This window comes from Aphidius gifuensis, linkage group LG5 (assembly GCF_014905175.1).
Source record: "Aphidius gifuensis isolate YNYX2018 linkage group LG5, ASM1490517v1, whole genome shotgun sequence".
NCBI classification, from domain to species: Eukaryota; Metazoa; Arthropoda; class Insecta; order Hymenoptera; family Braconidae; genus Aphidius; species Aphidius gifuensis.
Window position 1 is genome coordinate 5,897,980 of NC_057792.1, and position 17,980 is coordinate 5,915,959.

At 30.6% G+C, this 17,980-nt stretch overlaps 1 protein-coding gene across 2 annotated transcripts in view; it reads left to right on the plus strand.

Moving 5' to 3' along the window:
• LOC122857264 (titin) overlaps window positions 1–17,701 on the plus strand; it is a 28,994-nt gene extending 11,293 nt beyond the window's left edge. The window contains exons 2-7 of one of the 2 annotated variants that reach the window (XM_044159344.1): window positions 2,016–2,113; window positions 6,843–6,890; window positions 7,018–7,770; window positions 8,035–14,909; window positions 15,108–16,270; window positions 16,389–17,701. In XM_044159344.1, coding sequence (XP_044015279.1) covers window positions 2,026–2,113; window positions 6,843–6,890; window positions 7,018–7,770; window positions 8,035–14,909; window positions 15,108–16,270; window positions 16,389–16,491 — 9,030 coding nt within the window. In that variant the 5' untranslated portion in view covers window positions 2,016–2,025 and the 3' untranslated portion in view covers window positions 16,492–17,701. Of the gene's footprint in view, window positions 1–2,015; window positions 2,114–6,842; window positions 6,891–7,017; window positions 7,771–8,034; window positions 16,271–16,388 lie in introns of both variants that reach the window. The other variant, XM_044159343.1, reaches the window with a different exon arrangement.
• Window positions 17,702–17,980: the final 279 nt, after the last annotated feature.

The window sequence follows — 17,980 nt, forward strand, 5'->3', positions numbered from 1 at the left end:
TTTATTTTTTTTCTTTTTGGGTTGAAAAAAAAAATATCTATATATAAAATTAAAAAGTTTAAATGTATTTTTCTACTTTTTTCTTTTTGTTAATTTTAGTTAAATGTACTAAAAATTGTCTTGTTTTTTTTTTTTTGTATATACCCGAGGGTAAAAAGTCCATCAAAGTACCTTGAGTTTCTTGCGAATCAATTAGAGCCAAGCCGCGAAGTACATGAAGAAATTCCAAGGTACTTCTAGGCAATAGGTTCTGTGTGTGTGTATATATATTTTTGCAATGCCAAGTGAGTGCAATACAAGTCCCTATGCTACATTATTCTTACTATATACTCGACCTTCTCGCGAATCAATTAGAGACTACCTGAGAAGTAGACGGGTGCATCGCACTTATACTGCATATTTTTATTTATTATTTTTAAATCAATTTTTAAACTTAAAAATTTACATAATATATTTTTCATTTATTAATCATAAATTTCATTAAATAAATAAATAAAAATATACTTGCTAAATAATTTTATCATAATTAGAAATAAAAAAAAAAAAGTACTTTCACTCGAGACTTTTTCTCTCTATTATGTGCAGTTATCTAAAAAATTAAAACCGTTATAATCATCATGACTTTACTTTCAAGACCAGCTTATAATTTTCTTATGGTTACAATCATTAATTTCATAATCAAAACTTGCACTTGCGTATATTAATATATACATTTTTTTTTTTTTTATTATTAAAAATAGTTCAATGATTTATAGTTTACTGTTATGATAATATATCCGTTGACAATTTATAAATTCTTTGGATTAATATTAAATTACCAGTTAAACAAGTTGGATACGCACATGAGAATATATTTATAAAATTTATATACGATTAGGGAAATGAATAAATAATTTGCGTGTATCATCTATTTAGTCTCGAGTTATGAAGTATACTTATTGATAAATTAATACATGTATGTTGTTTTAAATGTCCTCCAGTCAAAATTAAATACGGTAAAGAAATTTTTCGCATCATTGATGATAATAATTATTATGCAACGCGGAATAATATTATAAAAAAAAAAAATTTAATATATATTATTTTAAAATTTAAATAGATAAAAATGTTGAGGTAGGATTTTTTTTTTTTCGTTATTTTTCATCAGATTCTGTCATGATGAAAAGTGACACTGTGATGCTAACGAGCTTGCTGTCGCTTGTCCGGGTCATTCCACCAGGTCACACAGACAACAGATAAAAATAAATACACTTTATATATATTCTGTACTCTTTAAAGGTACTGCCCACGTCCTCCACTTCAACTTACAAATCTTTTTTTTTATTTTTTCTCTGCGTTTGCAGCGTGAAGAAGGACCGGGTGTCTCTTTGTATCTTGCCGACAATATGCTGGATAACGCTTCCGGTTCGTTATCCGTTCATATATATTTACATTTTTTTTTTTTTTATACATATTTAAATCTCTGAGAAGAAAGTTATCAAAAAAAAAAAAAAACTAATATATATTCTCCTCACACTTTGCTATCATATAAACTACTTGCAAAAAAAAAAAAAATATAAATAAATTAATAATAAGTATATATAAAATTAATTTACATACGACAAAGTATAAACGATAAATAATACAACCCCGGTGATATAAATAAATAATATATAAAATGTAAAAATGATTAATGAATTTTATATATTGAATATTTTAAATTAATAATTTTCTATAAATTTATAAACTCTTTTTTTTATATTTAATAATATGAATATAAATTATTAAGATGTTTTATAATGTGTTATCTAGCCAACATTCGAATTTAATAAAACATGACACTTCCGTTATTGTAATAACGGAAAGGTGTGAAACTCATGTGCGCATTCCCACGCCAGTATAAACCAGCTTTTATATTTATTTATTTAGTTTATTCGGACAAGAGCATGCTGAATTACGCGATAAAATTTTATATAATATTTAAAGATTAGACAATTATTTTATTTGTTTATCATAATGATTTATTTATGTTACAGGATAAGGAAGATGACGAGGTTGAGCGCCGGTCATTACCGGCCTGGAATTATTCTTTGGCTGTTTTTTATTTTGACATTATTGCATATTGCAAATTCTGGTGAGTTATTTAAAAAAAAAAATCAAATTATTAACGTGTTTTTTTTCTATTCTATATAATCAGTAGTACCGTAAAAAAAAAATTATAATTTTTTAAATAAAATTAGATAAAAAAAATAGCAGTAACATAGTTGACGTAGTGACGTGTGTCTCGATGGTGATCTTTTTTACACCACAACATTTTATTCTCGTCTTCGTCACGCGTACTCGACACGCTTCGAGTGATGGACAATGAAAAGTACCACTTAAATGGCATGTTTAAACTTGAAGTAATGCTGTTTTATAAAGAAGCTATATATCCACAAAGTATATACATAAAATATTACATTTTTTTAAAAAAAGAAAATATTTTTTAAATGTCTACAAAAGTATACATCATCTAATACTTTTTTTTTTTTTTAAATACATTTATGAAAAAAGACCTCCCACATGAAAAGTCATTTTCTTTTATTATTTGTTATCGATTCTTGTAAATTCAAGTATTGTACAACGACATTCCATACAGTATATCCATTCAAGGTATTGAAAAAGTTTTTTTTTTTTATTTTTATTTTATCATGTTGTCTTGTTCAGTTAGTGTGTACACTCTCTTCCTGAATCACAGTATTATTTTATATATATTTAATGTTTTTTTTTTTTTTAAATCCCTTAATGGATATCTAACGCGTTATTCAATGATTTTTCTCATGCTTCACCTTTCAACTAAACAAACAACAAACATCTCCACCTGGACCTGTTACTCTTCGTGGTATTGCCATGTGTATTATCCCGACCTGGGACACTAGCTTCCGTTTAAGTCATAGCCGGTTTTCTATATAAACATCATCAGGGTTAAGGACCCCTTTTATAACTCAATAATTTTTTATTTATACAAACAACATAATATTATTTATACAAATATATCAATTATTATATAATAATTTTAATAATACACAAATATGTTTAAAGTAAACCTGAACCTCTTGATTATTATATATAAATTTTTATTTAACATCTTGTTTATATTTTTTAATTTCACGAGAGTGTTGGATTAAAACGGTAAACATCATACAAAAAAAAAAAAAAGCTTTGCTGATTAATTATTTATTTTTTTTTTTTTCGTCATTTCCTTTTTATTATTACCGGATAATAATGATAATGATGATTATGTATTTATTGTGATTAAATATTATTTAATTTGTTTTTTTTTTTAATAGAAATAAAGTAACAGGTTGAATGACATTGTTTTATTTTTAAAATCAAGGTTAATAATATTTATGAAAAATAAAATTGAGGACATGATACTGATATGCAGATATTTACATTGTCCTTGTTTAAATGTGGACAACTTTAAATGCCTTTAAATGTTCTTCTTCTGCATGTTCAGTATATATTAATTCAAGTACTTCAAGTTACTTTGTGAGGTCAATTGCGGTCATAACGGAACGCGTGGGTGCAGCATCAGCATGACACGGATTAAGCTTTTGGCATCGATCACCCATAAACATTTACTCAATGTTTTTACTTTTTTTTTTTTTTGTGTCAATTTTTTTAAATATCATTCTGACATAATTTATAGTGAATTGAGTTTTAAAAAAGAATCATTTTTTTTTTTTTTTTTTCATGTATGAGGTCAGGAGGAAAAAAAAAAAAAGTTTAATGACAAAAAAAAGTAGGAACAGTTATACATGTTGACCAGCAATGGACCGGTTAACTGGATCATTTCCCTTAACTGTCTCATCTCTCCCTTTTTTTATTTATTTATTTTTTTAATCTCGATTACTTTTATGTTTTATTTATATATATAAAAAACCTTTTATTCTATTATTTTTAGATATAAAAAAATTTATAGAAAAGAAAAAAAAAATAACGAGAAAACTTTGACTTCCTCGTTGGAATTTCATGGATGAAGTAACTTAACTATGAAAGTGATGGATGAAAAATTGTTTCACGCTGTATAAATGTTAATGTTATTCTACTATATACGGCTATCCATTACAGTCAAATTTTTTAAATATATAAAATTGATTTAAAGGCCTATTATTTAAAATATATACAAAAACATAATATAGTTAAAATGACTAACGTTTTATATAAATTAAATATGATAAATTTATATAGCTAATGTAAAATAAGTTCCTTGACATTAGTTAAATAAGATATTTAAAAAAATCATGAATTTTTAATTTTATTTGTATAATATTTCTCAATTATATATATGAAAAAGTTATTAAATAACCGCAGAGTCAATGTTATGAAATCATTGACAACGACCTTGCCTCCACTCGCCAAAAGTTCATTACCATCAACCGCATTCTAAAGTACACTGCCTTTCTTTTTTTTTTTTAAATTTTATTTTCTAACTCTGTCTCTTTTTATATATTTTACTCACACTCATTTCTCTTTATTTTGAATCGCGTGCCCACAAATATAAACTGCCTGTCACTCGTAATACACGAGGCAATAATTTTCTACTGTCTGTCATTCAATTGATCATTCCAATGAAAATTAAATATAAAATTCAAAAAAAAAAAATACTAAATCTTCGAGAAAACCGGAATTTATAATATAAAAAAATAATCTCAGAATCCAACAGTAATTTACAACGTACCAAACAGGTGGACCAATAATAAAAATAGCAATTCATTCGAACAGCTTCTTGAATATCTTGAACCTGTTTTATTTTTTTTTTTTTTTTAATCAAATAAAATTACATAACTGCAAAATGAAATTTTTTAATCCTGTACCGGTAATAATTTCCGGGTTTTTAATCTCTTTAAATAAAAATATATGTAAAAGAAAAAACATTAAGAATTTAAAAAAAAAAATTAAAATTCATCTGATTTGAATTAGCAAGTATATTTTGAATTTGTTGAGTAATGATGGGTCAATTAATTGATGCGTTAAATTGAATTTTAAATCAATGAATGTCATTTAAATATACGTTGAATATTTTTTTGTTGAGAGGAAAAAAAGACCATAAAAGGATAATTTTTTTGAAGGTCAGTGACCGATTCTACGTGTTGAAGACCGTTACAGTAATTCTTGATGGGTCGTGCCAAGGATTTCAGAATATTGCCATCACATTATCACGCGTAAATAGCCACATTACGGTTACAACTATAATCCGGATCTGATTGGCCAGTGTCCATTGAAATTTTTTTTATAATATAAAAATCTCATCTAAATTTTTTTCTTTTTCTTTTGCTTTATCATAGTTTCAACTCGTTGATCGAGCAACTCGTGATTGACATCAACAATGAAATTGAATCGATAACATTATTATAAAAAAAAAAAAAATATAATATATTTAAAAACTGATCACGAAGTATGGTTAAAACACGGTAAAAATATTTACCAAGAAAATTCTAAACACACGTATTGTCACATTCCTCACTTTGCAAAACTTGAAATATGAAAAAAAAAATAAAAAAAATAACCAGTAAAGATCGTAAAAAAAACATTTAATAATAATTGAAAAAAATAAAAAAAACTAGTAAATAATAAAGATTGTGAAAATGAAAAATTGCAATTTTATTTATTTTTATATTTTTTTAGTATATAGATAAATTATTATTGATTTAATCAATTTCATAATCTAAGTTTATGAATGGATGTATCAAAGAAAAAGATGTCCCACATACTGATGATGATGACACACATGACATCTTGTGAACGTGTCAAGGGTTTTTGTTTAAACATGAAGGCTTTTACATTCGTTAGACAATGAAGTATATAATAAAAATAAATAAAAAAAAATTCATTCATTGAGGTGTTTTTTTGGTTCCCAGTAGAATTCGGTTCATTGGAATTTGTCTGTATGTTTATCGTCAAATGCAGAATGCTGATTATCTTAGACACTAATATACAAATGAATAAAAAACACTTACCAACTTGTAGTCTTTTTTTTAAAAAAGTCTTGCTGATTTTTCAATGTACATGTCTCATTGTATTACGTGCTCAGGAACGATGAAGATGTGCAATATACACTGAAGTTTGTGAGCTGCAATTGAATAAACATAAACGAGACACGAATCCAGATGAACACTTCACAATTCATATGTATCAATTATTCACAAAATGATTCTTTGAATTTTATTTTAACAATAAATATATATACTTTTTAAAATCACTTTCCAAATTGTCATTTAAACACTTTGCACTTTTATCACGCATGAAAAAATTCTAACACTGTCTTCAAGTCTTTATTATTTCCTTTTTTTTTTTTCATTTGAAATCATCAATTGTCTATCACCCTTCCTGAAATAAAAACAAAACATATCAATTAATAAAAAAGAATTGATGAAAAAAAAAAGAAGAAAGAAAAAAAAAAGAACAAGCAAAATGAGAATCCTATATATACTTGGTGAAAACACTTTAATTTCGTGATGTTTTCGTGAAAAAAAAAGTCTTATTATTATACAACTTTGGGCGTTGAAGACTCGATAGAGGGTTGATTTTAAAAAAAAAGTCACAGAATGCCGTATGGTGCTTTGACTTGCTCTCAATAGAACCCTATTTTTTTTTTTTTTTTTTTGTCTTTTCATCCCCTCATAAATATATATAGAATTGACAAACAATTTTTTTTTCTTTGCTGTCAGTATTTACTGAGATAATGAAACTATTGTCACTGATTTTTTTTTTTTTTCGCAGCCCTTATGTTAATATTTATTCAGAAATTATTATTTAATATTAGTAGAGTAATTTTTTTATTAAAATATTAAATAAACTTTTTTTTTTTTTGTTTATAGCACCAGTATACGAAGATGATACAACAGAAATTGCTGAATACGGAAGTGGTATGAACAAACATTGACTTGTACTACTTGATAACTTTTTTAAATTTAAAAAATATTTAAATTAATATTTATATTTAAAAAAAAATTCATATATATAAGCTTTAATAAATTAATTATCTTTATATAGAAACAACTGGATGTTACTACAATTTTCAACACTATGAAGAAGGAGACAGAATATTGACAAATGAACCATGCTTAAATTGTACGTGCCACAATCGAATGCTCATGTGTTACCTAAGAGTTTGTCCATTCACAAAAGCAATAGGTCAAGATTGTAAAGTTGAAAAACGACCAGATCAATGTTGTCCAGTAATAACATGTCCAGAAGTACCAGTACATTTATTAACATCAACAACAAATTCACCATCAATTGAATCAACTGAACTTGGTTTTCATGATAATTATGGTTGTAATGTTGATAATAAATTTTATGCTGATGGTGTACAGTTACCAAGTGATCCAAATAATCCATGTGAACTTTGTTATTGTATTAGAAATAGAACAACATGTCTTATGCAAGAATGTACATTAAGAGTTGCTGGTTGTAAACCATTATATCATCCAGGTATATGTTGTCCAGTTAAATATGATTGTGATTATGAAGAACCACTTGAAATTGAAACAACAACACCTGGTTTAATTATGACAACGACAATGATACCAACTGGTATATCAGCTAAATGTTATCATGATAATAATGTTTATAATGACGGTGATTTAATTTTATCAAATGAAGCATGTAGACATTGTTATTGTTTCCGTGGTGATATTGCATGTGCTGTACAAGATTGTGGTGCACCAATGGAAACACATGGAAAAAATTGTACTGCAATGCCACCACCTGATGGTGAATGTTGTCCAACCACGTACAAATGCGGTAAGAATAACTAATTTTTTTTATTATTAAACTAAATCAATTTAAAAAAAAAAAAAAAATAGAATTTCAACTATTTTATTTCAATATTTTATTCACGTATTTGTGGTTTAAATAAATTTAAGAATAATTATTTATTTTTATTGATAATAAAATAACAATAAACAAGAATATATAAATATTTTTATTTATTTTTTTCATTATATTATTGAAATTGATATTTTTCAATTATTATTTTTTATAATAAATTTATTTATTTTTTTATAGATGACGAGGCTGGATTGATTGAAAGTGGAACAGAAGAGCCAGTAACATCACTTGATAATGAAACAATAACTGAAGAAAATGTAACAATTGAAGATAAAGAAACACAAACACAAAAACCTGCTGAAATATTCCCAGGTGCAGACAATGCAATTCCCGATAATCATAAACCCGTTACTGATTCTGATATTGAGATGCCAATTACTACAGAAGTACCACAAGATAATATTATGCATAATGTAGAATCAGAAACAACTGGAACGCCTATTGAGCAAAAAACAGATGCACCAATTGTACCAGAAGAAGTAACAACTGTTAAAGAAGTATATGAACCAACTGAAAGTACAATTGACAATAAAAAACCAGAAGAAATAACAACTGGAATACCTGTTGCTCCAAGTGAAAGACCATCAGTTGCACCACCAGCAAGAAGCGAAGATCAAATGCCATTTGAAAGTTTACCACCAGTTATACCTGGAGAAATATCAACAGTTTCACCAAATGAAGAAATAAAACCAACTGAAACAACTTTACATGATGACAATGAGGTGCCAAAGGGTGATGAAGAATCTAAGCCAATGGATACTACTGAATCAGCAATTATTCCAGAAGAACCAACAACACTTGCAGGTCAATCAACTAGTGAAGAAAATAAACCAATTGACCAAGAAAATTTGACAGAAATTGCTCAAACTGAAGAACCAGAGAAAAAATTGACTGAAGGTGAAATTTTAACAACAGAAATTCCAAAAGAAGAAAAACCAGAAGAAGAAGAAGATAAGAAAAAAGATGATATTCCAGAAAAAGCAAAACCAACACAAGAATCAATAACTGAAAAATCACCAGATGAACAAGGCCAAGTTGAAATTAAACCAGAAGTTATTAAGCCAATTGATGAAATTCCATCACAAGTGACTGAAGAGCCAGAAATAAAAACGGAATATCCACCACAAGAACCTGTTGAAGCTGTGACACCAGAAGTACCAGAAGTTACAAAGAAAGAAGATGAAGAAACTGTTCATGAAGTACAAGTTACTGAGGGATACTCAAAGGAACCAGCTGATACAGTTGCACCAGATAGTCAAATGACTGAAAAACCAGAAACAATTATTCCAACGACTTATCATCCACATATAAATATTCCAAGTGAAACAGAATTGCCAATTGAAGGTGAAAAACCAGAAGAAATTCCTGTTGAACAAAAGCCTGAAGAACAAATTCCAATTGAACAAAAACCTGAAAGTGAAATGCCAATTGAACAACAAAAACCTGAGGAGGAAATTCCAGTTGATGAACAAAAGCCTGAAGAACAAATTCCAATTGAACAAAAGCCTGAAGAACCACAAGTTATAGTAACAGAAGGTGCAATTACAGAACAAGAAACAACAGTATCCAGTGAAACTACTTCACATGATGTTATTTCAGAAGTATCAACAGAATCAAGTACACCTGGAATTATTATAGAGGCAAAACCAACAGAATCATCCGAAGAAGAAATGCCAACAAAGGGTCTTGATGTAAGCGGTGAACAAAGTTCAGAAGAAACAAGTTCTGAAGTTACTACCCCTAGTGTAGGAGATAAAGAAAGTACTGAAAAAACATCATCGGAAGAAACTGAAAGTCATGTTACAACTTCTGAAATGCCAGTTGAAAAACCATCGTCAGTTGAGCCAATGACTGAAGAACCACTTGAGGCAAGCACTGAAGAGCAGACAACTGAGGGTCAAATTTCACAAGAAATTTCAACAGAAAAAGTAGAAGAAGCATCTTTAAGTTCAACAGAAAAGCCAAAAGAAACAATAGCAGAAGTTACTCCAAGTGTTGCCAAGCCTGAAGAATCAGCAAGTGAAATTCCACATGTTGAAGAACCAACAACAATTGGCCAAGAGCAAGAAATGTCAACTTTAACTGCTGATGGATCATCAACTTTGTCACCTAGTGGTGAAGAAATTGTAACAGTGAAAGAAACACCTGAATTACAAACAGAACAACCTGAAGGCGATAAAATAAAACCAACTGAAGAATCAATTGCTGAAGTTACAACTAAATCTTCTGTGTCTGAAGAAAAACCAACAGAGTCTATTCTTTCAGGTGAAGAAGAAGCACAAGTTACCGAAAAACCAGAGACACCAGAGTTGATTACACCAGAAGAAATTAAACCAACAGAAGAAACTATCACACCTGAAGAGCAATCAACGTCAGAAATACCAACTGGCGATCATGAAATAATTACACAAGAGCCCGAAAAAGAACCATCACTGCCTGAAGGTGAAAGTCAATCAACTGAAATTCCAGCTACAGGTGAAAAAGATACAACTGAAAGTGAAATTTTAGAAGAATCAACAACAATGACTGCAGGAGAATCAACTCAAGCATCAGTTGACAATGAAACACCAACAGAATCTAATGAAGTTCCACAAGTTAAACCTGAAGAAATTCCACAAGAACCTACTGTTACAGTTAAAGTTGACGAAAATGAAAAACCAACAGAATCAAGTGTAGATGAAGGAGTGACAACAGGACCATCTGAAAGTCCAGTTACTGAAGAAAAACCATTAGAAGAAACTGGTGATAATAATATAACTCCATTATCAACTCCAGAAGAAAAACCAACTGAATCTGAAGTACCAACAACAATTTCCAGTGAAGAAAAATCAACAGAAAAACCAATTAGTGAATCAACAAGTGAAATTTCAACTGAAAGTGCAGTGACAAGTGAACAAGCAACAGAAAATATTGAACCTCAACCAGAAAAACCAACAGAAAATATAACGGAGGCTCCAATAACTGGCGAGACGTCAACAGGTGAACCAGTGACAGAAACAGAATTAGAAATGACGACAGTTGCTAAATCTGAAGAAAAACCACAGCAGCCAACTGAAGCTACAGTTGTTGGAGAAGAAATTTCAACTCCATCAATAGTTAAAGAAGAAAAACCAGTCGATACAAATGATCAAGAAGCTATAACCACAACATCACCAGTTGAAAATGAAAAACCAGTTGATACAACTAGTCAAGAAGCTATGCCCACAATATCTCCAATTGAAGAAGAAAAACCAATCGATACAACTGGCCAAGAAAGTATGACAACAACATCACCAGTTGAAGAAGAAAAACCAGTTGATACAACTAGTCAAGAAGCTATACCAACAACACCATCAGCCGAAGAAGAAAAACCAGTTGATACAACTGCTCAAGAAACTTTGCCAACAACATTACCAGTTGAAGAAGTAAAACCAGTTGATACAACTAGTCAAGAAGCTATGCCAACAAAATCACCAATAGAAGAAGAAAAACCAGTTGATACAACGGGTCAAGAAGTTATGCCGACAACATCACTACCCGAAGAAGAAAAACCTATTGATACAACTAGCCAAGAAGCACTGCCAACAACATCACCAGTTGAAGAAGGAAAACCTATTGATACAACCAACCAAGAAGCTATGCCAACAACATCACCAGTCGGAGAAGAAAAACCAGTTGATACTACTAGTCAAGAAGCTATGCCAACAACATCACCAGTTGAAGAAGAAAAACCAGTAGATACAACTGCTCAAGAAGCTATGCCAACAACATCACCAGTTGAAGAAGAAAAACCAGTAGATACAACTGGCCAAGAAAGTATGACAACAACATCACCAGTTGAAGAAGAAAAACCAGTTGATACAACTGCTCAAGAAACTTTGCCAACAACATCACCAGTTGAAGAAGAAAAACCAGTTGATACAACTGCTCAAGAAGCTATGCCAACAACATCACCAGTCGAAGAAGAAAAACCAGTTGATACAACTGCTCAGGAAGCTATGCCAACAACATCACCAGTCGAACAAGAAAAACCAGTAGATACCACTAGTCAAGAAACCATACCACAAGAGCCTACTGAGGAACAAAAACCTATTGAACCAACAAATATACCAACTGAATCTGTTAGTGAAGAACAAAAAACTGAAGAGCCAAATGTAGAACAACAAACAGAAGGATCTATTGTTCCAAGTATTGACGATAAAACATCTACAGCTCAACCTGAAGGATCTACACAAGAAGACGTGGCTTCAGGAATTCCTGGCGAAGGAAGTTGTCTCGTTGATGATATAACATACTTAAATAATGAAATTGTTCCTACAACAAATCTATGTCAAAAAAGTTGTAAATGTGTCAGCAGTATTATTCAGTGTGAACTTGTGACCTGTTCACCACCTCCATCTCATTTATTGAATTGTATGCCTGTTCACAATATCAAGGAGTCTTGTTGTCCAATGTATTCATGTGATGCTTCCCCAACTGTTCCTCTTATAGTTGATAATCAAATGATGGAACAACATACAACTCAAGCAACTATTGAAGACAAATCACAGACTGAATCAGATTTAATTACAGATAAACCAGCGTCAGAAATTCCACAAGAGTCATCTACACAAGAAACAAAACCAGAGATGCCAATACAAACTACAGAAGAAGGAAGTCAACCATCTGAATTACCAAGTGAAACTGAAAAAACAGAATCTCCTGTTACTATAACAGATTCGACAACAGAAGCTGAAACATTGGTTTCCTCATCGATTGCTCCAGAAGACAAACCAATGACTGCTGAACCATCTGAAAAACCTGAAGAACAAACAACTGAAGCTGTAATTAACCGTCTTGGTGATGAAACTAAACCTGAAGAAAGTTCAACGACAAGTGAGCCTGTAAAAGAAGATATTTCAACTGTGGCAACACCTGAAGAAAAACCAACAGATGAAGGTACAATTAGTACTGAAGAAATAACTGAAGGAAGTCCAATAATAACAAGTACAAGTCAAGTAGCAGTTGAACCATCAACAGAAGAGACTCAAACAGCTAAACCCGAGGAAGAAAAACCTGTAGAACAAGAACAACCAACTTCGCCAGCTACTGACATTAAAGAAACATCAACTGATATTCATGAAGAAATTCCAACAACTGAGAAAAATATATCTGAAGAAATTACTCCTTCTGAAATTTTACCTACTGAAGCTGTTTTAGTTGAAGATAAAACACCAGAAAGTGAAACAAATGCTCCTGAAAATGAAGAAAATATTCCAGAAGTTGAAACAAAAGCACCAGAGACAGAAGTTTCAAGCCCAGAGGCTCCAGTTGAAGTACCTGAAGAACACACATCGGCACCAATTGTACCAGAAGCAGAATCAACTGTTCCAAGTGTCAGTGAAGAGGCAGAAACAAAACCAACTGATGAAATTCCAGCAAGTCCTGAATCAGTGACAATGGTATCTGAGCCAAGTGTTGAAGAACACAAAGAAACTGAACAACCAAGTAAACCAGAAGAAGCTGCAACAACTGAACATCTTGCTGAAGAAACAACTAGTGGCCCAGCTGAAATAACTCCAACTGAGACAAACGAATTACCAGGAGGAGAAATTCCAGAATCAAAACCAGAAGATAAAACTGAAATTACTCCAACTAAGGAAGAAGGTACAATGGCACCAATACCAGAAGAGCCATCAGTTGATAAAGATATAACTACTCAGGCAGTAATAACTGAGGCAGCTACATCATCACCAACTGATTCAAATGAAATTCCAACAACGCCAATCGTTCCAGAAATAATTAAACCTGAAGAACCAGCCATATTATCAACTGAATCTCCAGAGATACCATCAGTAACTGAAGTTATACTTGAAAAAGAAACAAATAAACCTGAAATTGAAATTACTGAAAAAACAACAATTGAAAGTGAAAAACCAACTGATGAACCAATTGAAACAGCAGTTACTGAAAAACCAACTGACGAACAAAAACCTGATGAACAAACAAGCTTGCCAATTTTACCTGTTGAAAGTGATACAGAAAAAGTTTTGGAGGAACAGACAGAAGGACCAAAAATAACTCCAACTGAAGGTAGTATTGCTAGCGTTGAGACTGAACAACCAGCTGAACCAACAGCTGGACCAGAGAGCTCATCAATTATGCCAAGTGAAGAAATTGAAATTACCAAAAAACCTGAAGAAGAAACCACTGTAATAGCTACTGAAGAACAAACAGAATCAGCATCAATTCAACCAGAAAATAAACCAGAAGAACCAATTGAAAATATTCCTGTTATTCCAGAAGAAAAACCTGAAAGTGTAACTGTTGCAGTTGAAGAAAATTCAGAAAAACCTGAAAGTGTTACTGAGGCTGTTACCACTGATGAAAAACCTGAAAGTGTTACTGACGCTGTTACTACTGATGAAAAACCATTAGACGGTGAACAACCAGAAAATACCCCAAGCTCTATTGATGAAAAACCTGAAGAAAATATGACAGAAAAACCAGAAGAAGTAACTGAAGGTGTCAAAGTTGAAACAGAGACTCAGGCTAATGAAGATAAGCCAACTGAATCTGAAATTTCAACAGAAAAAGTTACAGAAACTCCAATAATAACTGAAGCACCACAACAACCATCTGAAGAACTTTCAACAGAGGCTGAAATTGCTGAAGGAACAACAAGCTTGCCAACTCAAGATTTACCAACTCATGTTGAAGATGAAAAACCAGAAGTAGAAACAGCTATTCCAGTAACTGAAGAACCAACAGTGTCTGAAGCTCCTGAATCAACACCAAAGATAGAAATTCCAAATGAAATAACAGAGAAACCAATTGAAGGTATTACTGATAAACCAATTATTGAAGAAAAACCTACAGAAAGTGTTGTTGAAGAGCAAACAGAAGTACCTATTGAAGAAGAAAAACCAATTCAAACATCAGATGAAAAACCAACAGAATTACCAATTGAAAAAGAAACGGAAATTCCACAAGAAGTAACAGAGCCAAGCAAAGAAATTACACCAGAAGTGACAGAACAAAGTCAAGAAATTGTACCAGAATCAACAGAACCAAGTAAAGAAATTGTACCAGAAGTAACAGAGTCAAATACAGAAGCCATGCCAGAGATAACAGAGCCAAGTAAAGAAATTGTACCAGAAGTTACACAGTCAAATACAGAAGCCATGCCAGAGGTAACAGAACCAAGTAAAGAAAGTATACCAGAGGTAACAGAGCCAAATAAAGAAATTGTACCAGAGTTGACAGAGTCAAATACAGAAGCTATGCAAGAGGTAACAGAGCCAAGTAAAGAAAGTGTACCAGAAGTAACAGAGCCAAGTAAAGAAAGTGTACCAGAAGTAACAGAGCCAAATAAAGAAATTGTACCAGAAGTAACAGAGCCAAGCAAAGAAAGTGTACCAGAGGTAACAGAGCCAAGCAAAGAAATAACACCAGAGGTAACAGTAGCTCCTAAAGAAACAACTACACTTACTCCTCAAGACGAAGTACCATTAACAAATGCTCCTGAATCAACAACGATATTTGAAGAGTTACCATCATCATCATCTACAACTGAATCAGCAGAGGAAGAAAAACCAACTGAAATATCTCCAGTACAACCAGAAGCACCAGTAGAAACACCAGCAGAGACACCAGTACCAGAAATAATTGAACAAATTCAAACTACACCTCAACCAGTTGAAGAAAAACCATTTATTCCTGAGGAACAAAAGCCTGTTGAGCCTGAAATTATTACAAGCTCAACTGTAATGCCAGATAATAATGAACCAGTGCCAACAGAAGAAGAACAACACCCAGCACAAGTACCTGAATTACCAAGTATTTCAGATGAACATGAAGAGCCAGTTAGTCCAATTGATCATGGTATTACACCAGAAAATATAACAGAAACACCAATAAGTTATACAACACCAACAACAGAAAATATTTCTCATTCAGCTGATGAATATCCAGATCAAAATTCAACAACTGAAGAACATCCAAACTTCCCAGTTAATACTGGTTCATATATACCACCAGATGAAGATTATGGTGAAGATGATGATCAAGCTGTTTATGGAGCAGGAACATGTAGATACGGTGGAAAAGTATATGTATCAGCTCAACAAATACCACGAGATGATCCATGTGATTTCTGTTTCTGTTTCCGTGGTGATATTATTTGTCTTCAACAAAGTTGTCCACCACCAATTGCTGGTTGTCATGAAGAAGCAATAAGAGGTTTTTGTTGTCCAAGATATGAATGTCATGTACCAAAGGCAACATTAGTAAATGTAACAACAACAACGACAACAACAACAACAACATTACCACCTCATTTCCTTTCACATGCATACAAAGGAGCAACTAAAAGAAGTGGATGCCAAATCAATGGAAGATCGTACAGAGTTGGTGAATATATTCAATCATCATCTGGACCATGTCTTCGTTGCACGTAAGTTATTATTTTCATTTATATTAAATTATATTTTTTTATATATGTTCATTTAAAATACGAAAATTTCATTCAATTATTAATTTTGTTTTTTTGTTTTTTTCAATTAATTTTATAGTTGTGGAGGTGATGGCAGTATGAAATGTGATCCACTTGTTTGCACACCAGAACCAATGATTCAACAAATAATTGCCTCAGCAACTGCCAAGAGGAGAAGATGAGCAAACTCACCATCTCAACCTCGTTCTTCATTGAAGAACTTGATGGAATTTTAAATCACAAGATTAAAAAAAATTTAACAAATAAAAAAAAAAACGGAAAACAAAAAAATACGACAAAAAAAAATTAATAAAAATACAAAGTACGATGAAGATTGATTGTTTGAAAGTGACGTGAAATTATACGAATGATGTGTTGTGTATAAAAGTGAATTTAAACAAGAAAGAAAATTAAAAAAAAAAAATATAAGAAAAATAAGAAAATAAAAAAAAAAAAAAAATGCAATTATAAAATTAAGTAAAAATAATTCTCGTCGCGGAACACACAGACAATTAATTGTGATCAGCGATTAGATAACGAACTGAGTGGCCAAAAGCGTAAAAGTTTTTACATTTATATATTATTATAAATAAATTTAATAAAACAAAAAATATTATAGCGATAAAATGAAAGCAGATGGGGGGCGCGTTCATGGTGCCAAAATAAAAAGAAAAAAAAATTTTAATAAAAGCGCGATTAATTAATTCGCAAAATTTATTTAAAAAATAATAATATACGAAGGCGATTATAATAAAAGAACTTAGTAAAATAAATTTTTCTAAAAAATATGAACTGTGCCTTCGTAAAAAGAGTGTTAAAATACACTGTCTTCAAAAATCAAAGGCATATCAAACAGCTTCATTTTAAATAATAAATAAACGTGATCGCCAATACCGAATTTATTTAAAAAAATGAAAGAAAATTTAAAAAATTAAAATAATTAACAACAACGACGACGAGTGGTTAGAAAATTAATATAAAAAAAAAAATGATAATAAGTAGGCTGAGGGCCACGACCTGTGCTAGACTTGAATGAAAAAATTCACGACCAAATGCATCTTGAAAATCTTTCAAATTTATTATTAATATTATTATTCTTTTTCTTAATTATATTGTAATTTTTTTTTTTTTATATATATATACAATCGAAAGATTTTTGAAGCTTAAAATTAGTCGCCTCGCACAAGTCGTGGCCCCATAGCATCGTTTGCTAGATTCACTTTAAATAGTGTCAATGTAAACTAAATATAATAAATAATTTAAAAAATGATGATAAATTTGTTTGTAAGAAATAACAAAAAAAATGTATGTGTGAGGATTGAACGCGCAACTTAAAAAAAAAAAGCTCAAATTTTCAGCTCGCACGGAGGACCGATTAAATTTTTTTTTTTTTATAAATAAGAAATAAGATTTTTAATAAATCACAAAATAATTTAAAAAAAAGGAAGAAAAAAATAAAATCGCTTCTCCGGCGAGCTGTCGTCTTATATATAAATATAAATATATATAAATATTATTATACATTTATACGATTCTTTATACCATTGTAATCTCAATTGATAATTAAACGATAATGAAAAAATAAAAAAAATAAAAAATAATAGTTTTTGTTATTATTTGTAAATGTATTAATTAATTTAGACTTGATTTTTTTTTTTATCAAATTTATGT